This window comes from Dendropsophus ebraccatus, chromosome 3, assembly GCF_027789765.1.
Source record: "Dendropsophus ebraccatus isolate aDenEbr1 chromosome 3, aDenEbr1.pat, whole genome shotgun sequence".
Classification (NCBI taxonomy): Eukaryota; Metazoa; Chordata; class Amphibia; order Anura; family Hylidae; genus Dendropsophus; species Dendropsophus ebraccatus.
Genome location: NC_091456.1, coordinates 138,865,701 through 138,885,067, shown reverse-complemented (window position 1 = coordinate 138,885,067; position 19,367 = coordinate 138,865,701). Strand labels below are relative to the sequence as shown.

Genomic DNA, 19,367 nt, shown 5'->3' with positions numbered 1-19,367 from the left:
AAGCCCCCTCCCCTAATAAAAGTGTGAATCACCCCCCTTTTCCCATGTTATAGATAAATATATCACCGCGTGTGTAATCTCCCGAACTATTCATTTATCACATTCCTGATCTCGCACGGTAAACGGCGTAAGCGCCAAAAAATCCCAAAGTGCAAACTTGCGCATTTTTTGTTTGCATCAAATCCAGAAAAATTGTAAAAAAAGCGATCAAAAAGTCGCATATGTGCAGTCAAGGTACCGATATAAAGAACACATCATGGCGCAAAAAATTACTCCTCACATAGCCCCATAGACCAAAGGATAAAAGCTCTATAAGCCTGGGAATTTTTTGGGGGTTTTGCAGTGTACTCTATGAAAAAATTCAGTCTCTCATTGCAAAGTACAATTAGTGGCGCAAAAAGTAAGGGCTCATGTGGGTCTCTAGGTGAAAAAATGCAAGTGCTATGGCCTTTTTAAGCACAAAGAGGAAAAAAAACGGAAGTGCAAAAATGCAAGTTGGCTCTGTCCTTAAAGGGTTAAGAAACTCTGTAATAGCCTCCCCCCTCACGTCTTATCTGTTCACTATCAGGTAAAGCCATCTTTATTACAAAGAAGCAGAGTGAAAACGCATTTGCTGAGTCCATTATAACCTATGAAGGGGTGAGGGGCCGGGGAAGAATGAGCAGAGAAGCTATGGCGGAAACTGTATGAGCACATAAAATGCTGGATTCACAGGTCACAAAGGTCACTGCTAACCTGGGAACTTGGTGAGATAACACCAAGGGGCCCCTCCCCCCTCCATAGACTATAATGAACACAGAAATCCTGCTTCTTTTGAAATGAGGAGAGAGGATGCAAAACAGCTTTTTGAGTACAGAAAGAAACTTTTTTGCTTAATAAAACCTATTACAGAGTTTCTTAAAATCGCTTGTGCTATTGATAGTCATTGATTTCTGAAAAGTGACATTTAAATTACAGTTACGCTAGAGGTCTATACTCACCCTCCATTGCTGCCAGTGTCTGTAAACTAATAAACTTTTAGCCAGACTGTTAGCAGAGCAGAGATCTCACTGATCTGTGCAATACTTAAGCATTGCATAGATCAGTCTAATTGATTAAAAAAGGTTTTTAAAAATAAAAAGTTCTAATAATCCCCCCCCCTTTCCATTATAAAAATGTAAAAAAAACATATATTTCACATCATCGCATGTGTACATGCCCAAACTATAAAAGTATCACATTCTTGATCTTGCATAGTAAACAGTGTAAGTGCAAAACAAATGTCAAAGTCTAAATTTGCTGACTTTGGTCATATCACATCCCAGAAAAAATTTTTATAAAAAAGTGATCAAAAAGTCACATGTATACAAATGATCAAAGCTACAGCTCATGGCGGAAAGAATGACCCCTCACACAGTCCTACAGGCCAAAAGATTAAAAAGTTATAAAAGTTAAGGGAAAGTTTGAGAAATTTTAAGCAAATTTTTTTTTAAAAAAAAAGTAAACTTTCTATTTAAAGTTATAAGATAACGTGTAGGATTTGTTACATGAAGAACAAAAACCATTCTGGGGGCATTATATCTGCAGTTTGGGGGAGGGCATCATATGCTCAGTCTGTGGGGCCTTATATTTGGTTTTTTTTGGGGGGGGGGGGGTGTTATACTTTATTAAGTAGCGAATTGGTATAGAGTATCGAAGTAAAAAAAAAAAAGCTGACATCAATATCTAACTCAAAATTCTGGTATCGTGATATCACTACACCTAATGTGCCTATGCAATGCATTAGTAAAAAGCTCTAACCTACAACCTAAAGTTCTCATCTGTGGATTTCCATTGAGTAGAAGGTCCTAGTGGTTGGGCTGGAACTAAGAAAGCCAAGAATAAGTGAGGATATGCAAACTGAAGAACAAATGATTAAGAGGTTCTGTCAAGTAGACCAGTCTAGAAACCCTGACCCCTGTCTACCACCAAAAGCAAGTTGATAAAGGTAATAAGAGGTAGGCAGGGCCACTTTAACCAGAGTGAAAATGGTGCATCTGCACCGGGCCCTGTGGTTAAACTGGCCCCCTGAGCAGGGACGGCCTTTGCTATGTGCGACCAATGCGGTCACACAGGGCTCCGTCTGATAGCCTGTTGCGGGGACGCCATCGGGCTGGGTAAGTAATTAATCTACCCGCCTGCTGCTGCGCTTGCACCCAGTGCTCATAGTTGCCTGCAGCAGCACTGACAGAGCAGGAGCCATTGGTTCCCTCCCTGTCAGTCACTCTTAAAGCCGCAGGAAGTGCTTTGCCTGTGGTCACAAGAGGCAGCTCTCTCCTTGTGGTGCTGGCACTCGAGTGACGTCACTGGAGCAGCGGCGCCTGGACCACAAGGGGAGTGCACCCTCTTGTCACCGCAGGCAAAAAACTACCTGCAGCCACAAAAGTGAAGAGTAGATGAGACGCGTGCACACAGGTGAGTATAAGTGTTTGTGTATTTATCTTATAGGCTATGTACTACTGGGGGAGGCTATTTACTACTGGAGGAGTGCACAGGAGAGGCCATGTACTACTGGGGGAGCGCACAGGGGGCTATACACTACTGGGGGAAGCACACAGGGGGTCTATATACTACTGGGCGCAGCACAATGGGGTCCATATGTGGTGTCCCACCATGGATGTTACTAGTGCTTTACAACCCTACCAAAAGCCTGTACTTCAAGTAGCTGTGGTAATGAAGTAGTACCTAAGTTTTGCCACTATTCTCACTATTGAATGTAACTGTACTTGTAGTTTGCACAGCTGCAGGAAACGAAAGGGTTATTGTTTATTGTGATCTGTACACCAATGAAGACCTTCTCTACCTATCTCTAAGCTCCTTTCTTTCTATGCTTTCTTCTCCACCACTCACAGGGGATATTACACCTGTAGGAAGTTGTCACATGGGGAGAGGAAGCATACATCCACTTTTAGTTAGTCTTAGTCTGGTTGTTGAGCAGAGAAGATGCCAAACAAGTTGGTCCCTGCTGTGGTCCAGCTGGGCCCTGGCTTTGCAAGGTCCCCACTCCAGAACTAGTCCGCAGTCTTAGTCAGGTTCCTGTGCAGAGCAGATGCACATGAGAGGCGCAGAAACCAGGTTCTTGAAAGCAGCACTTCTACACTCTATGCAGTGTTAAACTACTCTAAGAAGAGGACAAGTCAGAAAAACCCCTACCCATGCCGAGAATAGGTCTAAAAGTGCAGGAAAGTATCCCAATAACAAGAGGAACTGATCCGGATAGAGCAAAGTTGCAAGAAGCCTATGTACTCTATCTCGCAGCGTGGGTGTAACCAGGAAATCTTGGCCAGTCTGCTAAACCCAGGTAACAAGGTCTGGGGCTTGTGTCACCCTCACAGGACGGGTCACCCGACACTGGTGGGCAAAAGGGGGTATAGTGACACAGGTTGAAAGACGGGCACAAGTAAATTTTTTCAAGTCTTTAGTATTCTACGTCTTCTAAAGTTCCGGCAGAGCACATTACTATTTGGGTTGGGACACGACACGACACACTCCTGTCTACTACTCCGAACCTGGAGTACAAACTCCTCTCAACTATTCTGGATTATCAGCACAAACTCCTCTCAACTGTTCTCAGCTCTACTACTCTAAAGGTCCTCGCTACAGCTTCTGTCTTGTCAAGTCTACAGTCTGCTATCAGCTATTGTATAAAGTATACTCTCAGTAAAGAAGATCTATTTAAGCCAACTGGACTCAGTGATTATTACTCAGGCACCTACACAGTAGATCATGGGTCTCCAAACTACTGCCCTCCAGCTGTTGCAATACTACATTTCCCATCATGCCTGGGCAGCCAAATCCAAAGCTTTAGCTGTCCAGGCATGATGGGAATTGTGGTTTTGGAGGGCCGCAGTGTGGAGACCCATGCATTAGATAACACATCCTTGGTTCATCTCCCCTTTGGGTGGCGGCACTGATAGTCCGGGTGGGTCACAACTCCACTCCGGACCACCGTGATAGGTACCCAAAGGACCCCGGCACAGCCCGGCAGGTCAGCGACCACAGGGGAAAGGGTGTAGCTCGCCACTTTAAAATAAAAGCAAGTGTGCCTCCATACTTATGTGCCCACCGGGCACTGGCGTAACAACAGTATATCATCTCACTAAGCTATATCTCGACCAACCACTACAGCAGTGGCGTCACAGTACCATCTAGCAAGTGACCGGTCGAGCCTCACAGGAGTGAACCACACATATACTACTGGGGGCAGCACAATGTGGTCTATACATTACTGGGGGCAGCACACAAGGGGTATATACTACATTGGGGCTGCACACACTGGCCTATTATGTGGGGACTGCACAGGGGGGCCTATATTATATAGGGACCTTACTACTATACTGGGGCACAGAGCATACCTAATTATTAAGAGGGGTGTAACTACTATATAGGGGAACAGGGGACCTAACTACTGTATGTGTTAGAGCCTAAAATAATTTGGAGAGAGGATTCACAGCCAGGAGAAGACTTTAAAAGGTGGCCCACACTGGATAAGAAAAAAAAAGATTCTGATCAGAGAAGACGCCACCTGTGAGTCACTAGATGTAACTGCACTCTGTTATAGGGTTGTAGGAATAGTGGTCATGGTGTGCCGGTATTATGTAGTGGTATCATTGGTGATATCTTTCTGTTTTGTTCAGAGCAGTTTTGAGGCAATATGTAATCACTGTATGGTGGAAATAGTGCTGTAAAATAACTACCATATTTATTGGGGCTCTTAATACAGTGTAGGGGAACTTTCAGGGCATTATCCTCTGTGTGGAGCACTGATTCTGATAATATTGGCTGTGGGGGACGCCAAAAAGCAAGGGGGGGGGGGGGCGGCACTCTTGAGGCCTTTGCACTTGGCCCACCAGTGTATTAAAATGGCCCTGGAGGTTGGTATTATGCAGGTTAAATGTATCCTTTAATAACTATATGAATTAGATTTTTGGTTCAGTTGTTTGACATAAAGGGAGGTTGTCATCAGAAAATGTGACCTATTTAGGAATTTTGATATTTATATCTTAAAATAATGCTAAAATCTTGGAATTTTCAGTGCGGTCACAGAGCCTAATAATAACACTGACACTTCCAATTCAGAAGAGAAAACTTTTCAACTATCCTCACTATTATCTCAGATAGGATTACAATGAAAAGTGACACTGGTATATAGATAAGACAGGATGAGGCCATTCACAGAGGTCATGGCCACAACTCCCCTCCTCACACTTACCTCTGTACAGGCCACAGGGCACCAGACATAGATAAACAGAAGAGTAAAAGCTTCACACAAAAGGACAAGTCAGTAGTTAATTCTTTCAAATGTTTATTTAGAAGGAAAAGCACTTCAAGTAATAGTAATACAATGTACGCTGCTAAAAATGAACAAATAGAATACTATTAGAGGTGAGAGAATTTACATTACAAATGAAGCAAAGCTCGCAGTTTTGCTTGCTCGGCAGTTTGCTTATCAGCCGGCTGCCTTTGATCTCGGTGCTGCTTCCCGACGCTCGTCCCTGGGTGCTTGGAAAAGCTAGATCCAGTCCAGGGAAACTGGGAGACATTTCCCAGGACTGGATCCAGCTATTCCAAGAACCCGTGGTGGAGTGGCAGGGAGCGGCACAGAGATTAAAGGCAGCCTTTACATTCTTAAGGTCCCCATACACTTTTAATAACTGAAGGCCATATGATCGTCTGGCCGTCAGTTATGTATCTTGTCCATCCTCCAAGCGGACGGACGTCCCACGCACACAATGTATTGGATAACGGACGTTTTCACCACATACGTCAAAATAATGATCATGACAATTATTTTCGGGCTTCTTTTGCAAACAGCGTACGTTTTTTAGCAGTTGTTCACACACAGTTTTTCTTTTTTCACTGTTCTTTCTCCATTTTTACTATTAAAGCAACTCTGTACCCACAATCTGACACCCCCCCCCCCCCCCCAAACCACTTGTGCCTCCGGATAGCTGCTTTTAATCAAAGATCTGTCCTGCGGTCCGTTTGGCAGGTGATGCAGTTATTGTCCTAAAAAGCAAGTTTTAAACGTGCAGCCCCATGCCCAATGGGCGTGGCTTAGAATATCTGTGCCCTAACTTTGCACCACCCCTCTGTCCCTCCTCCCCACCCTCTTCATCATTAGGAATGCCACTGGAACATTTACTCCTGTCTGAACATTGCACAGGTGCCTTAACGATGAAGCCCATGTGCCGGGCCGACACAGCTGATGAATAGTAGGCAATCTGCCTGGAGCATTCCTAATGATGAGGAGGGCGGAAGGGGGGGACGGACAGAGGTTGTGCCAGCTTAATGCATACACAATCTAGGCTACGCCCGTTGGGCACAGGGCTGCAGGTTTAAAAGTTGTTTTTTAGGACAATAACTGCATCACCTGCCAAACGGACCCCAGGATAGATCTTGGATTAAAAGTAGCTATCCGAAGGTACAAGCGGTTTGGGGGGGGGGGTGTCAGATTGTGGGTACAGAGTCGCTTTAAATTCAATGGACTTTTCAATTAAGGCAAACCCAAAGGCCAATTAGTAACCCCAAACTAGACTAATGTACCAACAGCCGTCATTGCAAGGGAAGGCTAGAGGGCTAAATGACGTCCGTTATTTAGACTTTTAAAAAGAGCTGAAAAACAAACAAACCTGTGAACATAGCCTTAAACTTCATTTACTCAACTTGGTACCTTCTGTACTCAATTGTTTGAAAGCATAGAGCTGGGGTGTGATTTGTAGTTTTTCAGACTTCCTACAGCTTAAGAGACTATAAACATACTTCCGACACCTTGCTGATGCATAGTAATACATTAAAGGATCAAGACAACTACTTATGCTACTTATACAAGCACACAGAATGTAGGCAAAATAAAGAGACTCAGAATGTCCACTAAGGAAGTGCAGATAATGCATTAGAAAGATGATATTGGTTGGACCAAAGCAGATAATGAACACACAAAGGACTATAATGGTTAAGAAAATAGCTCTTGTCTTCTTAGAGTAATTGTCAATGACCTCTGGGCTTTTACTTAAGGATCGGATTATTCCAGTGTAACAGAAGATTGTAACAATTAATGGAAAGAAGAAGAAAATGGAAGAAAAGGCTGTGAAATAGTACATGTAGAAGCCCTGTTGGTCTACTAATTCCAGCAAGTCATGGCAGGTTGTGATGTCCAGGGACCAAATGTGAAGAGTCTGCTTAGTGACCAGAAGCGGCACAGTGCTAGCTATGGATACTATCCAGATGACAACACACACCAGCCAAGCACGCTTCTTTGTTCGCCAAGTACGAGAGTGCATTGGAAACACCACAGCCATGTATCTGTCCACACTCATACTTGTCATGAGCAGGATGGAGCAGTACATATTGCAGTAAAATGCCGCTATGGTTAATCGGCACATTTCTTCTCCAATTTGCCAGTTGTTCCCACTGAATCTATAGACAATGTGAAAGGGCAACACAGCAACAAATAACACATCAGCTGTCGCCAAGTTCAGCATATACACTACTGCCGGCGTCTTGATTTTTATCTTAAGTAAAAACATTACTATTGCCATTAGATTTAGCGGCAGAGCCAAAATTACCACCACAGTGTGAATGGATGGTACAAAGGCGGTCAACCATTGACCGGTAAGGTACACTTTAGTGTAATAAGAAACATCCTTGATCAAAGTGTACACTGGAAAAAAACAAAACAAAGAAAATACATTTCAATTATTGTTGTGCCATCTCCTCAGCATGGTGGTTAACACTAGGCTGCTTGGAAGATATTCAAACAGTACTATTATATTTATCATTATATACTGAAATATTATGTTAGTATAGAGAGATTAGAGATGAGGGCGACTCGAGCAGGCTTGAGTCAGATTGCTCAGCATTTGAATACCGGTGGCTGAAGAAGTTGGATGCAGCCCTAGGGGTCCGGGAAAACATGGATACAGCCATAGGCTATGTTCATACATAGTATTTCCGTCAGACTTTTGATCATTGGTATTTGCAGTGGGTTGAAAAAACACAGACTGTGCAAATATATATATTTCCATTATAATTTTGCCCTGATAATTCAACTTTTGATTTTGATTGAAAAAAGACTGCCGAAAATACTGTGTGTGTGAACATAGGCATAGACTCTAGACACAAATCAAAATACAGACAGATCAAAAGGGGCTAAGAATACACTACATATACACTATATCTAACTATTGTATTTACAAATGATAAAATGTGAACAATTTGAAAGTTAAAGCGACTCTGTACCCACAATCTTCCCCCTCCCCCAAACTGCTTATACCTTTGGATAGCTGCTTTTAATCCAAGATCTGTCCTGGGGTCTGTTCGGCAGTTGATGCAGTTTTTGTCCTAAAAAACAACTTTTAAACTTGCAGCCCTGTGTCAAATTGGTGTGGCCTAGAGCAGCACTTTTCAAACTGTGAGGCGCAGCTTACAGTCCGGTGAGGCGCAAGGTCTGGTGCACAGGACGATACTGATACAGCTGGGGCTGCTCTCTAAGGAACCCGGTCCCCCTGCAGTGCGGTCACACATACTACTGACCCTGTCTGCAGGGGTGCCGAGGAGGCGCTGCGGGGTGTACTAGGAAGACATGGGGTGCTCTCCCAGCAGGACCTGCTAGTACACCTGTCACCAGCCTCGGTTCCAGATTTGCAGTGAAATTCACCGCTAATCCAAAAGTTCGGGTCTCCATGGATATGCATCCATGGAGACCCGAACTTTTGGATATGCGGTGGATGTCGCTGCGAATCAGGAAGTGCGGCAGGTACCAGGTGCACGGTTAGTTGTAGGGCAGACATGTGTCTCCCCAAGACCGGGACATGGCCGCACCGAGACATGGCAGAGCTACTAGAGGCCGGGGAGCACTGGAAGGCGCTGGGCAGGAGCTGGCATGCCATACTAAGGGGGTGGGGGTGAGGGGGAGCATTAATTGCTGGTGTTGGTGGGTCAGAGAGGTTTAATTGAATGTATTGGGGGTGGAGGGCTTAATAACAGGCATTATAGCAGGGGGCATTATTACTAAACAGGAGGAAACAGCAGGAGGCATTATTACCAAATGGGGGATACAGCAGGGGACATTATTACTAAATGGGTGGATACAGCAGGGGACATTATTACTATAAGCAAGAGTCTAACCCTGTCATGATGCCAGGGTCCTGTCGGCGATTGAACGTGCAGGTTATTCTGTAACTATTTGGCACTGGTGGGGGAATTAAGGATGTGTGAGGCTCTATATGGCAATATTTGACAATGCATAGTAGTATGTGTTGGTTGGTGAGGCCCGACCATCAATATGGAGCCCCAGGTGAGGCCTGAGAATGAAAAGTTTGAGAAGCACTGGCCTAGAGTACCCATGCCTTAGGATTGCGACACCCCTCCGTCCCTCTTCCCCGCTCTCCTCATCATTATGAACGCCCCTGGGTAGGATCCTATTCATCACTTGTCTTAACACTGCACACAGTGCAGTCACTGCACAATCACAGTGTTCACACAGGTGATTAATAACAGAAATTGTTCTAGGGGCATTCCTAATGATGAGGAGGGTGGGGAGGAGGGACGGAGGGGTGTCACAATCCTAAGGCACAGATCCTAAGATACTCTAGACCACACCAATTTGACACGGGACTGCAAATTTAAAAGTAGTTTTTAGGACAATAACTGCATCACCTGCCAAATGGACTACAGGACAGATCTTGGATTAAAAGCAGCTATCTAAAAGTACAAGCTGTTTGGGGGGGGGGGGGGGGGGGGTCAGATTGTGGGTACAAAATCTCTTTAATATTTAGACATTAACTTTTTGCACATTTAGAGATTTGCAGCAGACACATGTTACTTACTTGTGTCATTGTCATTCCAGTATATTTTAACAGGGGCAAAAGAGTTATCATAAAAATCTAAAAAAGAAAAAAAAAAATTATGAGAATGTATGCCTCATAACAGATATGTAACATTTTATTTTATAGACATGTATCCAGCAGGAATTTGAAGTATAATCTTCCCTTTATAGTTCCCATTCCTTTTGAATCCACAAAACAAACTGCTGTGTGAGGGCTCATGCACACTGAGCAAAAGATGAGGAATTAGGGTATGTGCACACTGAGCAATTCCCGAGGAATTGAAGCAGAAAGTTTTCAGGCAGAATTCAAGCAGAATTTAAGCCCCCCATTGACTTCTATAGGATTCCTCTAGCAGATCTACAGCAGAAAATTCTGCTCAGAAATTCTGCAGTGTGAACAACAGAGCAGAAAACCCATTGAACACAATGGGACTTTGCTCTGTACATATTTTACAGGAGGAATTTCAAGCTGAATTTCAAGTTGAATTCCTCGCCTTTTCCTCAGTGTGCACATAGCCTCAAAGAGGAAAGTTTTTTGCTTGAAATTCCTCTTCTATTCTGCTCTAGCAGAATAGGAGCTGAATTTGAGCAAAATTCAAGCTGAATTCAAGCTGAATTTTAAGCAGAATTCAAGTCCCATTGACTTCTATAGGATTCCTCTAGCAGAATCCAACCAAAGTAGTAACATGTCACTTCTTTGGCCACAAAAGCGGATCTTCAGCAAAAAATTCTGCAGTGTGAACAACACACTGCAGTGTGCTCTGTTCATATTTTAGGGCGGGTTCACACTATGGAATTCTCACGGATAAATTCCGCCGGATTCCATTGCCTGTACACTCTCACGGCTGTGCCCCTCTCCGCCCGTGCCGTAGACACCATTCTATGCACAGGAAGAATCCGCCGAAAGAATTGACACGTCAATTCTTTTGGCGGATAGCGGAATCGGCCAGCCCATAGAATTGTGCCTATGGAGCCAGCGGAAAGGCGCGCGGCCGTGAGCGCGTACAGGCAGCGGAATCCGGCGGAGTTTATCCACGAGAATTCCGTAGTGTGAACCCGCCCTTACAGGGGGAATTTCAAGCAGAAATTAAGAGCAGATTCCTCTTCAATTCCTTGTCTATTGCTCAGTGTGCATGACCACTTAGCCCATCCTTTGGATGCCTACGGCTATCAAAAAGACCATGAAACTGCCAAATAAACACTCTTCCAAGCATTCATGTGTTCTAAATAATAAGGAGAGTAAGCAGCTGGGAGACTGCACTGATGGCAGCTTATCGATTCAAAAACATAGGATTGGGCAGTTAAAATTCAACATGTTCAATATTTTTCTACCTCGGCTTCATCTGTCACCACAAAATCGGAATCAGCCACCATATACTGTACATCAAACAGTTCTACTGAAGCCACTGGTTTCGATCAAATTTTTCTTATTTGTATTTGGAATTGAGCCTCCTCATTTCAACGTATAATGTCTCATTTTGAAGTTTAAAATAAGAGAAATATTTTAGATTGCCTTTGTATACTTTCTTGGGAGCAGATAAGGATATCAGTGTTATTGCACATCTAGCATGATGTCACTGCATTGCACCACCACATCACCTGCACTGGGTTGCATACAGCAGGATGGACACAATCCGTGGGGGATTAACTATACCATAAGCCCCAGGTTGTTCACAAAACGTAGCCATTTGGCTGGGCGATCATGATGACTTCTGGTCACAACCCATCACCCCAACCTAGTGACATCCCTGGATTACACAAATCTCAGATGATGACTGCTTCTGTGTGCAGGAGGAGCCCTCTTTTACTGTATTGACCAAGGATATTTTAGTGAGCTTCCTTTTAGTGAGCCTCAAAGCCTCTGTTCTATGCAAGGCTAAACATTATAACAATATACGCCCAATATACAGAGGATGTATATGGAAACTTTACATACATGACAATATCTGATGGAAAGGAAACTGTATACTGAGTGTGACTAGATATGGAGAGATAACTTCTCAGATTATCTGTATCAAGCAAAACAGACAGTTTTATGTCCATAACAGTTAGGTATAATGCAGGCATGTGGTATTGCATGTCTGAATTATAGATCTAGATATAGCTATTTATTTTCTTATTTTAAATATCAGAAACACCTCCTATATGACCTCTATAGATGGTGCAGCATGGAGGATGTGCTTTATGGGAGACAGTTAACATGTAATTGCGGCCCTGTGCATCTCCGCTGGTCCTATAGGCTTCAAACTATGGTTTGGCAGATTCCGCCATCCTCCCGAAGTCAGCACTTTGCTGACGGAACGCTTGGGGCAGGGTACATACCGGGGTCACTCTCATCCCTTTCCTAACCTGTTATTTTGGTTTGTATATTTTTGGGTGCATTTAGCATTTTCTATGTCATCTTTAGGTATCATGTTTATTTTGTACGTGTATACATGTATCTCGCACATCTTTATTTGGGTATCAGTGAGGGATGTTAGATTTTCAAATGTGTGATGTGCATTTATGTAGAGTATCCGGTTGGAGGGTTGATCTACCTTGTTCTTCCTCCTTGAAGTAGGGTTTTATCACTGTATGTAGCCTTTTTTTGTGTGTTTTAGCTTGCACCATTACAATCAAATTCTTTTTTTATACGGCCGATAATCATCCCGTGGAATAGAAAGCAACAATCAGCCGACATTGTTCATGTCGGCTGATCGTTGCGTCGTTTGTCTTTCAAACATGTTAAAAAACAAACGACCGGGATAACAGCGATATACTGCTGCAGCACCGTGGAATAGGAGCGGCGGCAGCAGGCAGCAATGATTGGCGTATGATGTCACTAAGGCAAGTCTGTATTTTATTCAGGAATGATAAGGTGATATTCAGTCATTATGTGGGGGTAATACTTGTCAGTATATAGTGTGTCATTAGGCACTGGTCACTCTGTGCTGGTAATATTGGTCATTGTATAGTGTGTTTTCTTCAGTAGTAGTGTGGAGGTACTATTTAACACTGTGTGAATGTAATATTTGGTCCTGATATAGCAATATTTTATAAAAACAATGCATATAACTAGTTGTTGCGTGTCAGTCCTTTACGACACTAGTAGCAATCCTGGCACGCCACCTTCTGAACTGACTGAATGTGACTAAAGGTGGCCATACACCTTCCATAACTGAGCCTAACTTTGTTCTCTCTCGGGAGGGGTAAGCCACAGCTGGACAGATCCAATGGCAACTTATCCACTGGCAAAAGTGTAAAATGTATGGGGACTTTAAATTGTTGCTACAATATATCACCATTTGGGGCCCCACCTTCAACTTTGCCCAGGGCCACATTTATGGTGCGTTTACACAGGCAGATTTATCTGACAGATTTGGAAAGCCAAAGCCAGGAATGGATTTGAAAAAAGGAGACCCATTCCCAGTTTAAAGTCTGTTCCTGGCTTTGGCTTAAAAAAAATCTGTCAGATAAATCTGCCTGTGTAAACGCACCATTAGTCTAAAACCGGCCCTGCCTAATGGTACTTTTACACGGTGCGATAATTCGCCCGATCGCACGATTAACGATTTTGAATGAACAATTTATTTTTTTTTATCAACGTTTAGACGGAACAATACATCGTACGGAATAATCGTTTTGCGATCGCTTAAGCCTATCTCACACATAGGTGAAATCGCTGAAAGAATGTTTACACTGAACGATCTGTGAATTTTTTGCGAATGATCAACGATGATTTGAGAACATGTTGAAAGATCAAAATGAACGATTTCTCGCTGGTCGTTTGTTCGTTCGCTGCGTTTACACATACGATTATCGTTCGAATCCGATCCGATCGTTATCGTGCAAATTCGAACGATAAATCGTTCCGTGTAAAAGGACCATGAGAAAGGAAATACTAAAAGGGCAGACTAGATGGACCAAGTGATCTTTTTCTGTCGACAATCTTCTATGTTTCTTTTTACCATATAAAAGCAATGACTGCACGAACTTTGCTAACTATGTTTGTGCAGTCCTCGCCATGTGATAATTGAGCCATCTAATAGGCTCTGTAAGCGAGCACCTATCTAGTTGATCGCCACTCGTTTACCCCCGCTAATCGTGTAATACCACCCTAATGCATACAGGGCCACTTCTGTGTATATACAGGGCAATATATGTGTATATACAGCAGTAATACTATCCTATCTTAACAAGAGATTATTTTAAAAAAAAAAACACCTAAAATAAATATTAGAAATTGCTTTGCATCATCATAACTTTTTCTTATATCTTTGTCAATAGGCTTGCATGAAGGCTTCTTTTTTTACAGACGCTAGTTGGTAATATTTGGGGTACACACAACCTTTACATTATGTTTTATTGCCTTTGTTTGGGGAGACAAGATTTCCAAATAAACAGCAATTCTGTGTTGTGCAGCAATATATTTTTATTTTAGTGTATTGGACAGTGGCATCACTCCTAGATCTATGGTGTAATAGGACTACTAAGATGGCAAGCCAAGGGGCCTTCACTAGAAATGACAAGAATGTAAGTGACTGTTTAAAAACTCTTCATATATTTCAGTCATTACCTTTTACATAGATACCATGAGGGTTGAGAAATCCAGTGAATGTATAATTTATTTCTGTAAAATAACCTGCAAAAAGAAAAGGAAATCAGAAGGCAGATACATCGTGCACACTAAGGACTGATTAAACAGTCTGCTGACAGCTAGCTCGCTCTTTCTTGCCATACACAAGAATGTTCAGCAGAAGGGGTAAGCCACAGCTAGACCTCTCTGTAGAATTCTCCCAAAACGAAAAGATCAGGCAGTGAAAATCGTCACTCCTGATCCATATCATCATCTTACCGGCAATGATCTACTATATATATATATATATATATATATATAGCCCCCGGCAGCCGATGACATATAGCCCCTGTGGCAATGTATATGGGAAGTGGTACTGTGCAGTGTATATACATACAGACACTGAGGGAAGTGGTACTGTGCAGTGTATATACATAAAGACACTGAGGGAAGTGGTACTGTGCAGTCTATACATACAGACACTGAGGGAAGTGGTACTGTGCAGCCTATACATACACACTGAGGGAAGTGGTACTGTGCAGTCTATATATACAGACACTGAGGGAAGTGGTACTGTGCAGTCTATACATACACACTGAGGGAAGTGGTACTGTGCAGTCTATATATACAGACACTGAGGGAAGTGGTACTGTGCAGTCTATACATACCCCCCCCCTCGTACCCCACATGCACTGACTACCGCACCTGGCCGCCATCACAACAGGCACACTACCAATCCCCCGCCCAGGCCGCGGTCCCCCCACACACATTACTGGCCAGCCGCCACCCCTGCCGTCCCTCCGGTTGTACTCACCCACTCACCCACAATCTAAGCTTGGTGCCGCTGGGGTGAACTTGAAGAACCGCCGGGTGAGGAGAGGCGGGAGGGAGGCGCTGGAGGAGTGTGGCGCCTCTGCGGCAGTCCGTCCAATGAATGACGGACGTGCTGCATCACGTCACTGGAGAAGCGTGTCCCCAGTGTGCGGGGACACACTTCGATGTAGCGTGCAGAAGGCGGTCATTGTCCTTAAAGAGACAGCGCGCCGCCGCCAGGGCCAGTCGCATATGGCGCCCAGATTAATAAATCTGGGCGCCATTTGCAAGATGTCAGTCGCATTGGCGACCATTTTGGTCGCCATCTGGAGCCCTGCAGAGCAGGAGAGGTTTTCTATGGTGATTTGCTACTACTCTGGAAGTTCCTGTCATGGACAGAGGTGGCAGCAGAGAGCACCGTGTCACACTGGAAATACACCACTTCCTGCAGGACATACAGCAGCTGATAAGTACTGGAAGACTTGAGTTTTTTTTAACAATTTACAAATCTATATAACTTTCAGCCATCAGAAAAACATTGTTTTTCTCCAGAGTAACCCTTTAATGGAATCTAAACATCTCTAAGTTGATCAAGTGTTACCTTAATGGTGCATGGTGCACTTTTATATGGTTTCATTATTCTCCTGACTTTATTTAACTCATTCATTACCTTGTTCATTATACGAACTGTTGTTGGAAAAATCAACTATATCCATACTGAGCGTTGTATCTGAAAAGATAACAATAATAGGATAATGCACATGTGGGAAATCAATCATTGCATTTCATGTGATTTAGGCTGTGCTCCAGATTACTTGGTAATATATCACAAGTATACTGTATACCAATATACCACAAAGTACCGGTGGTTGAACACCCAGGTATGGATAGGGGATAACACGCTAAAATGGGCAAACCCCCTTAATGGATGGAATGTAATATACGAGTGATTAAACATGTTCTGCAAACTACACTTACAAACCCACCATAGTCATTTAAGGGGTTATCCAGCACTACAAAAACATGGCCACTTTCTTCCAGAGACAGCACCGCTCTTGTCTCCAGCTTGGGAGGGGTTTTGCAGCTCAGTTCCATTGAAGTGAAAGGAGCTTAATTGCAAACCGCACCTAAACTGGAGACAAGAGTCATGTTGTCTCTTAAAGAAAGTGGCCATGTTTTTGTAGCGCTGGATAATCCCTTTAATACACTACATTTACTCCATGGGTAAGCTACTTTGCCAGTATCCTATTGTATACTACAGACGTAGTACATTTGCTAGATGTGACCGTAGCCTTAGAGGGGTTTGTTTCTATCATTTTGAAAGCTACAGCATCATATAAAAGCAAGGGCTGGAGTATGAATGAATACTTTTATGCTGGATACGTTTTCCACAATTCCTTTATAGGGTATTACAGAGAAAATACCTTAGGGCTCTAGTACACCTCTCAAAATTTTACAAGTCGGGTCAGGTTGTGTGCTTGCTTCCCGCTCTTTCCCGGGATGCTGCACCATGCTAATACACACACAGACAGCGAGCAGAGAGCAGCGGTAGGGGCCACCCAGACAATCCTTAGATCCTGAAGGTGGCTCATTGAAGTCAGTGGCGGTTTGCTGCCACTGCTCCTGTTACACAGAGTGCTGCGTTACAGACCATCACCGGTCATTGAACATGTTGAAAGACCACTATCAGCCGGATGTTCTCTAATCTACCAGCATTATGTTACAGAGCAGAAGCTGATGAGCAGAATGATACATTTCCTGTGGGAAAAGATTCAGGATAGCAAGTAATGTGGCATTCCGGGGACCGCCTGGAATTCTAGGATACAGCCTATTATAAGGTGTCTGGCTAGGTTCGAGTTCGATCAAACCTAGCTTTTCCCGATGTTCGATCAAGCCCAGTCATGACCCAACTCCCAGAGCTGTGCTGGCTGTGGCTGCTGGAGAGGATGATGGCAGAAGGATGTTCAGTGTCCCTCCAGTGCCCTGTGGCCCTCAATGTCCCCCTGCCATCATCCTCTCCAGCAGCCACAGCCCACACAGCTCTGGGAGTCGGGTCGTGACATCACAATTTTATCCAGGAAGTAAAAGTGCAGGGAAAAAAAGCATGTTATAAGCATTTCCTGTAATAAGTGTATATTGGTGATTTGTATAACTTTTGAGAGGCAATACAATACTTTAATAAAAATTTTCGCCGGACTTCTCCTTTAAGGCTGGCTTCACACTGCCTTAAAATACTGGAAAAACATAGCGTTGTATTTTTTTTTGGGGGGGGGGTCGTGTTTTTCTCTAATTTCCAGCTCTGTGACAGTTTTTACAAAACACAATATACTGAGAGTGTGGTGCTTTTTTTGCCAAACTGTGGTGTTTTTCTCCAATAGCCGTCAATAGAAGTCTTTTTCTCCACAGAAAAACACTGGTGCTTATTAGAGATAAGCGAGTACTGAAATATTCGACTTTCGAGAATTCGAAACGAATAGACACTGAGATTCAATCCCATTATAGTCTATGGGAAAAAATTTGCGGCACTTGGAAATCCAAATTCGACCACTTGGAGGTCACCAAGTCCCCCATGAAGCCTCCCTAGACGATGCAAACCTCTGGAATGACACTGGGACATTAGGGGGAGCATGCCTGGTTGAACCCAACACCCTAAAATCGCAGTATAATGCCACTTTCCGCAGTTGTGAAGGAAAAATATTTGTGAATGCTTTACAAACATTTATGGCAATGTTCACACTTCTTGTTCGTATTTCTTGCGCAGCGTTAGATACATGATTTCAATGTGCGTCCGTAGAGCAGCATGTTATTCGCGCGCATCACGCGTCATGCTGTTAGAATGTTACTGGAACAGTATGTATGACGTGCCTTTTTCTTGGCTACTGGAACAAAATGTATCATGTGCCTTTTACTAGGCTACTGGAACAGTATGTATAATGTGCCCTTAGTGGGCTAAACCAGGGACACTATAAGTCCCTTGTACATACAGGGTACTGGAATGAATACAGCTGTTGATGCTGATGCTGCTGTTGTTATCATCTATTTCTTAGCAGTGAGAAGTGCTTTAAATTTAGAGATTACTTTTTCGCTGGTTCTTAGCCCTGAAAAGGACTTTTGGGTTCTGTAGTAAGCCTGCCTAACCAAAACACTAATAAAACCTAGGTTGAAAGCTCATCTGTGGTTAAAAGCAAGTACAGTTCCCCCCATTTTCAAAACCGGCCAGAGTAACAAATTGATAAAAATGATTTATGTAAAAAATAACAGACACAATCCTCTGGATACCAATAACTAAAAAACAAAAGGGGAGACACAAAACACACAAAAAAATGGCAGGAGCAGAACACCCATCACTTTGACAGGTGTTCTGTGCCTTACATTATGCAGCATCTTGCCAGATGCTGCTTCCAGTTTAGCACACAAGGGGCTAAGTGAGCCAAAAAAAACTGCCAAAAAAAGATGTTGTGTGGTCGTGGACTTATTGTGGTACACTAATTCTGATGAAGAGGCCATTACTGTAACCTTAGAAGCTCAAAGACTACACTTAACCCCTCGGCAGCCAGACAGATCTCACACTGCACCCAGGTCCCCGCCATTCTTGCTGGGGATGGGTGCAGTGTAGGGAGGAGAGTCCATACTACTCTCCGCCATCTCTCTTCACCAGAGCTTGACAAACGGAGCTTGAAATTAACCAGGATCGTTTTCTTCAAATCTGCCATCAGCAGCTGAGGTGGGACATCACTAACTGGTGATGCTGACACTGCACAAGTGTCTCTTCAGCCAATGAGCAGGTGCAGCAGAGTCCCACTGTAAGAAATATGATTATTGCCAATATTAATATTTATGCATAATAATACTGAACAATAATAATTTTCTCACGTAGGTTCTAGGGGACGGTCAGCGAAGAAAGTACACAACAACAGTGCATATAAATAAAAGGAATTATATTATATAAAGATTCAAATGAACTGTGTGAAAGATAAGAAAACAAACAAAATAATAAATCTTGAGATATGACACAAAATGGCTCACCACAAATACAAAACAGTACATAAATGTCATGAATGTGCCTGTGCGAAACTCCGTGCGCCCCTTGGCTCGTGCTGCGCGCTTGAAATGGCGCTGATATTCAGTGTTTTTGTATGTTTGTGCGGTGTC

General features: G+C 43.4%; 1 protein-coding gene across 4 annotated transcripts in view; it reads right to left on the bottom strand.

Moving 5' to 3' along the window:
* Positions 1 to 6,472: 6,472 nt before the first annotated feature.
* LOC138787351 (proteinase-activated receptor 1-like) overlaps positions 6,473 to 19,367 on the bottom strand; it is a 70,518-nt gene continuing 57,623 nt past the window's right edge. For all 4 annotated transcript variants that reach the window (XM_069964623.1, XM_069964620.1, XM_069964619.1 and 1 more), the window contains 4 exons: positions 15,886 to 15,945; positions 14,403 to 14,468; positions 9,849 to 9,905; positions 6,473 to 7,681 (listed from right to left, as the gene is read on the bottom strand). In XM_069964623.1, coding sequence (XP_069820724.1) covers positions 6,672 to 7,681; positions 9,849 to 9,905; positions 14,403 to 14,468; positions 15,886 to 15,931 — 1,179 coding nt within the window. In that variant the 5' untranslated portion in view covers positions 15,932 to 15,945 and the 3' untranslated portion in view covers positions 6,473 to 6,671. The remainder of the gene's footprint in view (positions 7,682 to 9,848; positions 9,906 to 14,402; positions 14,469 to 15,885; positions 15,946 to 19,367) is intronic.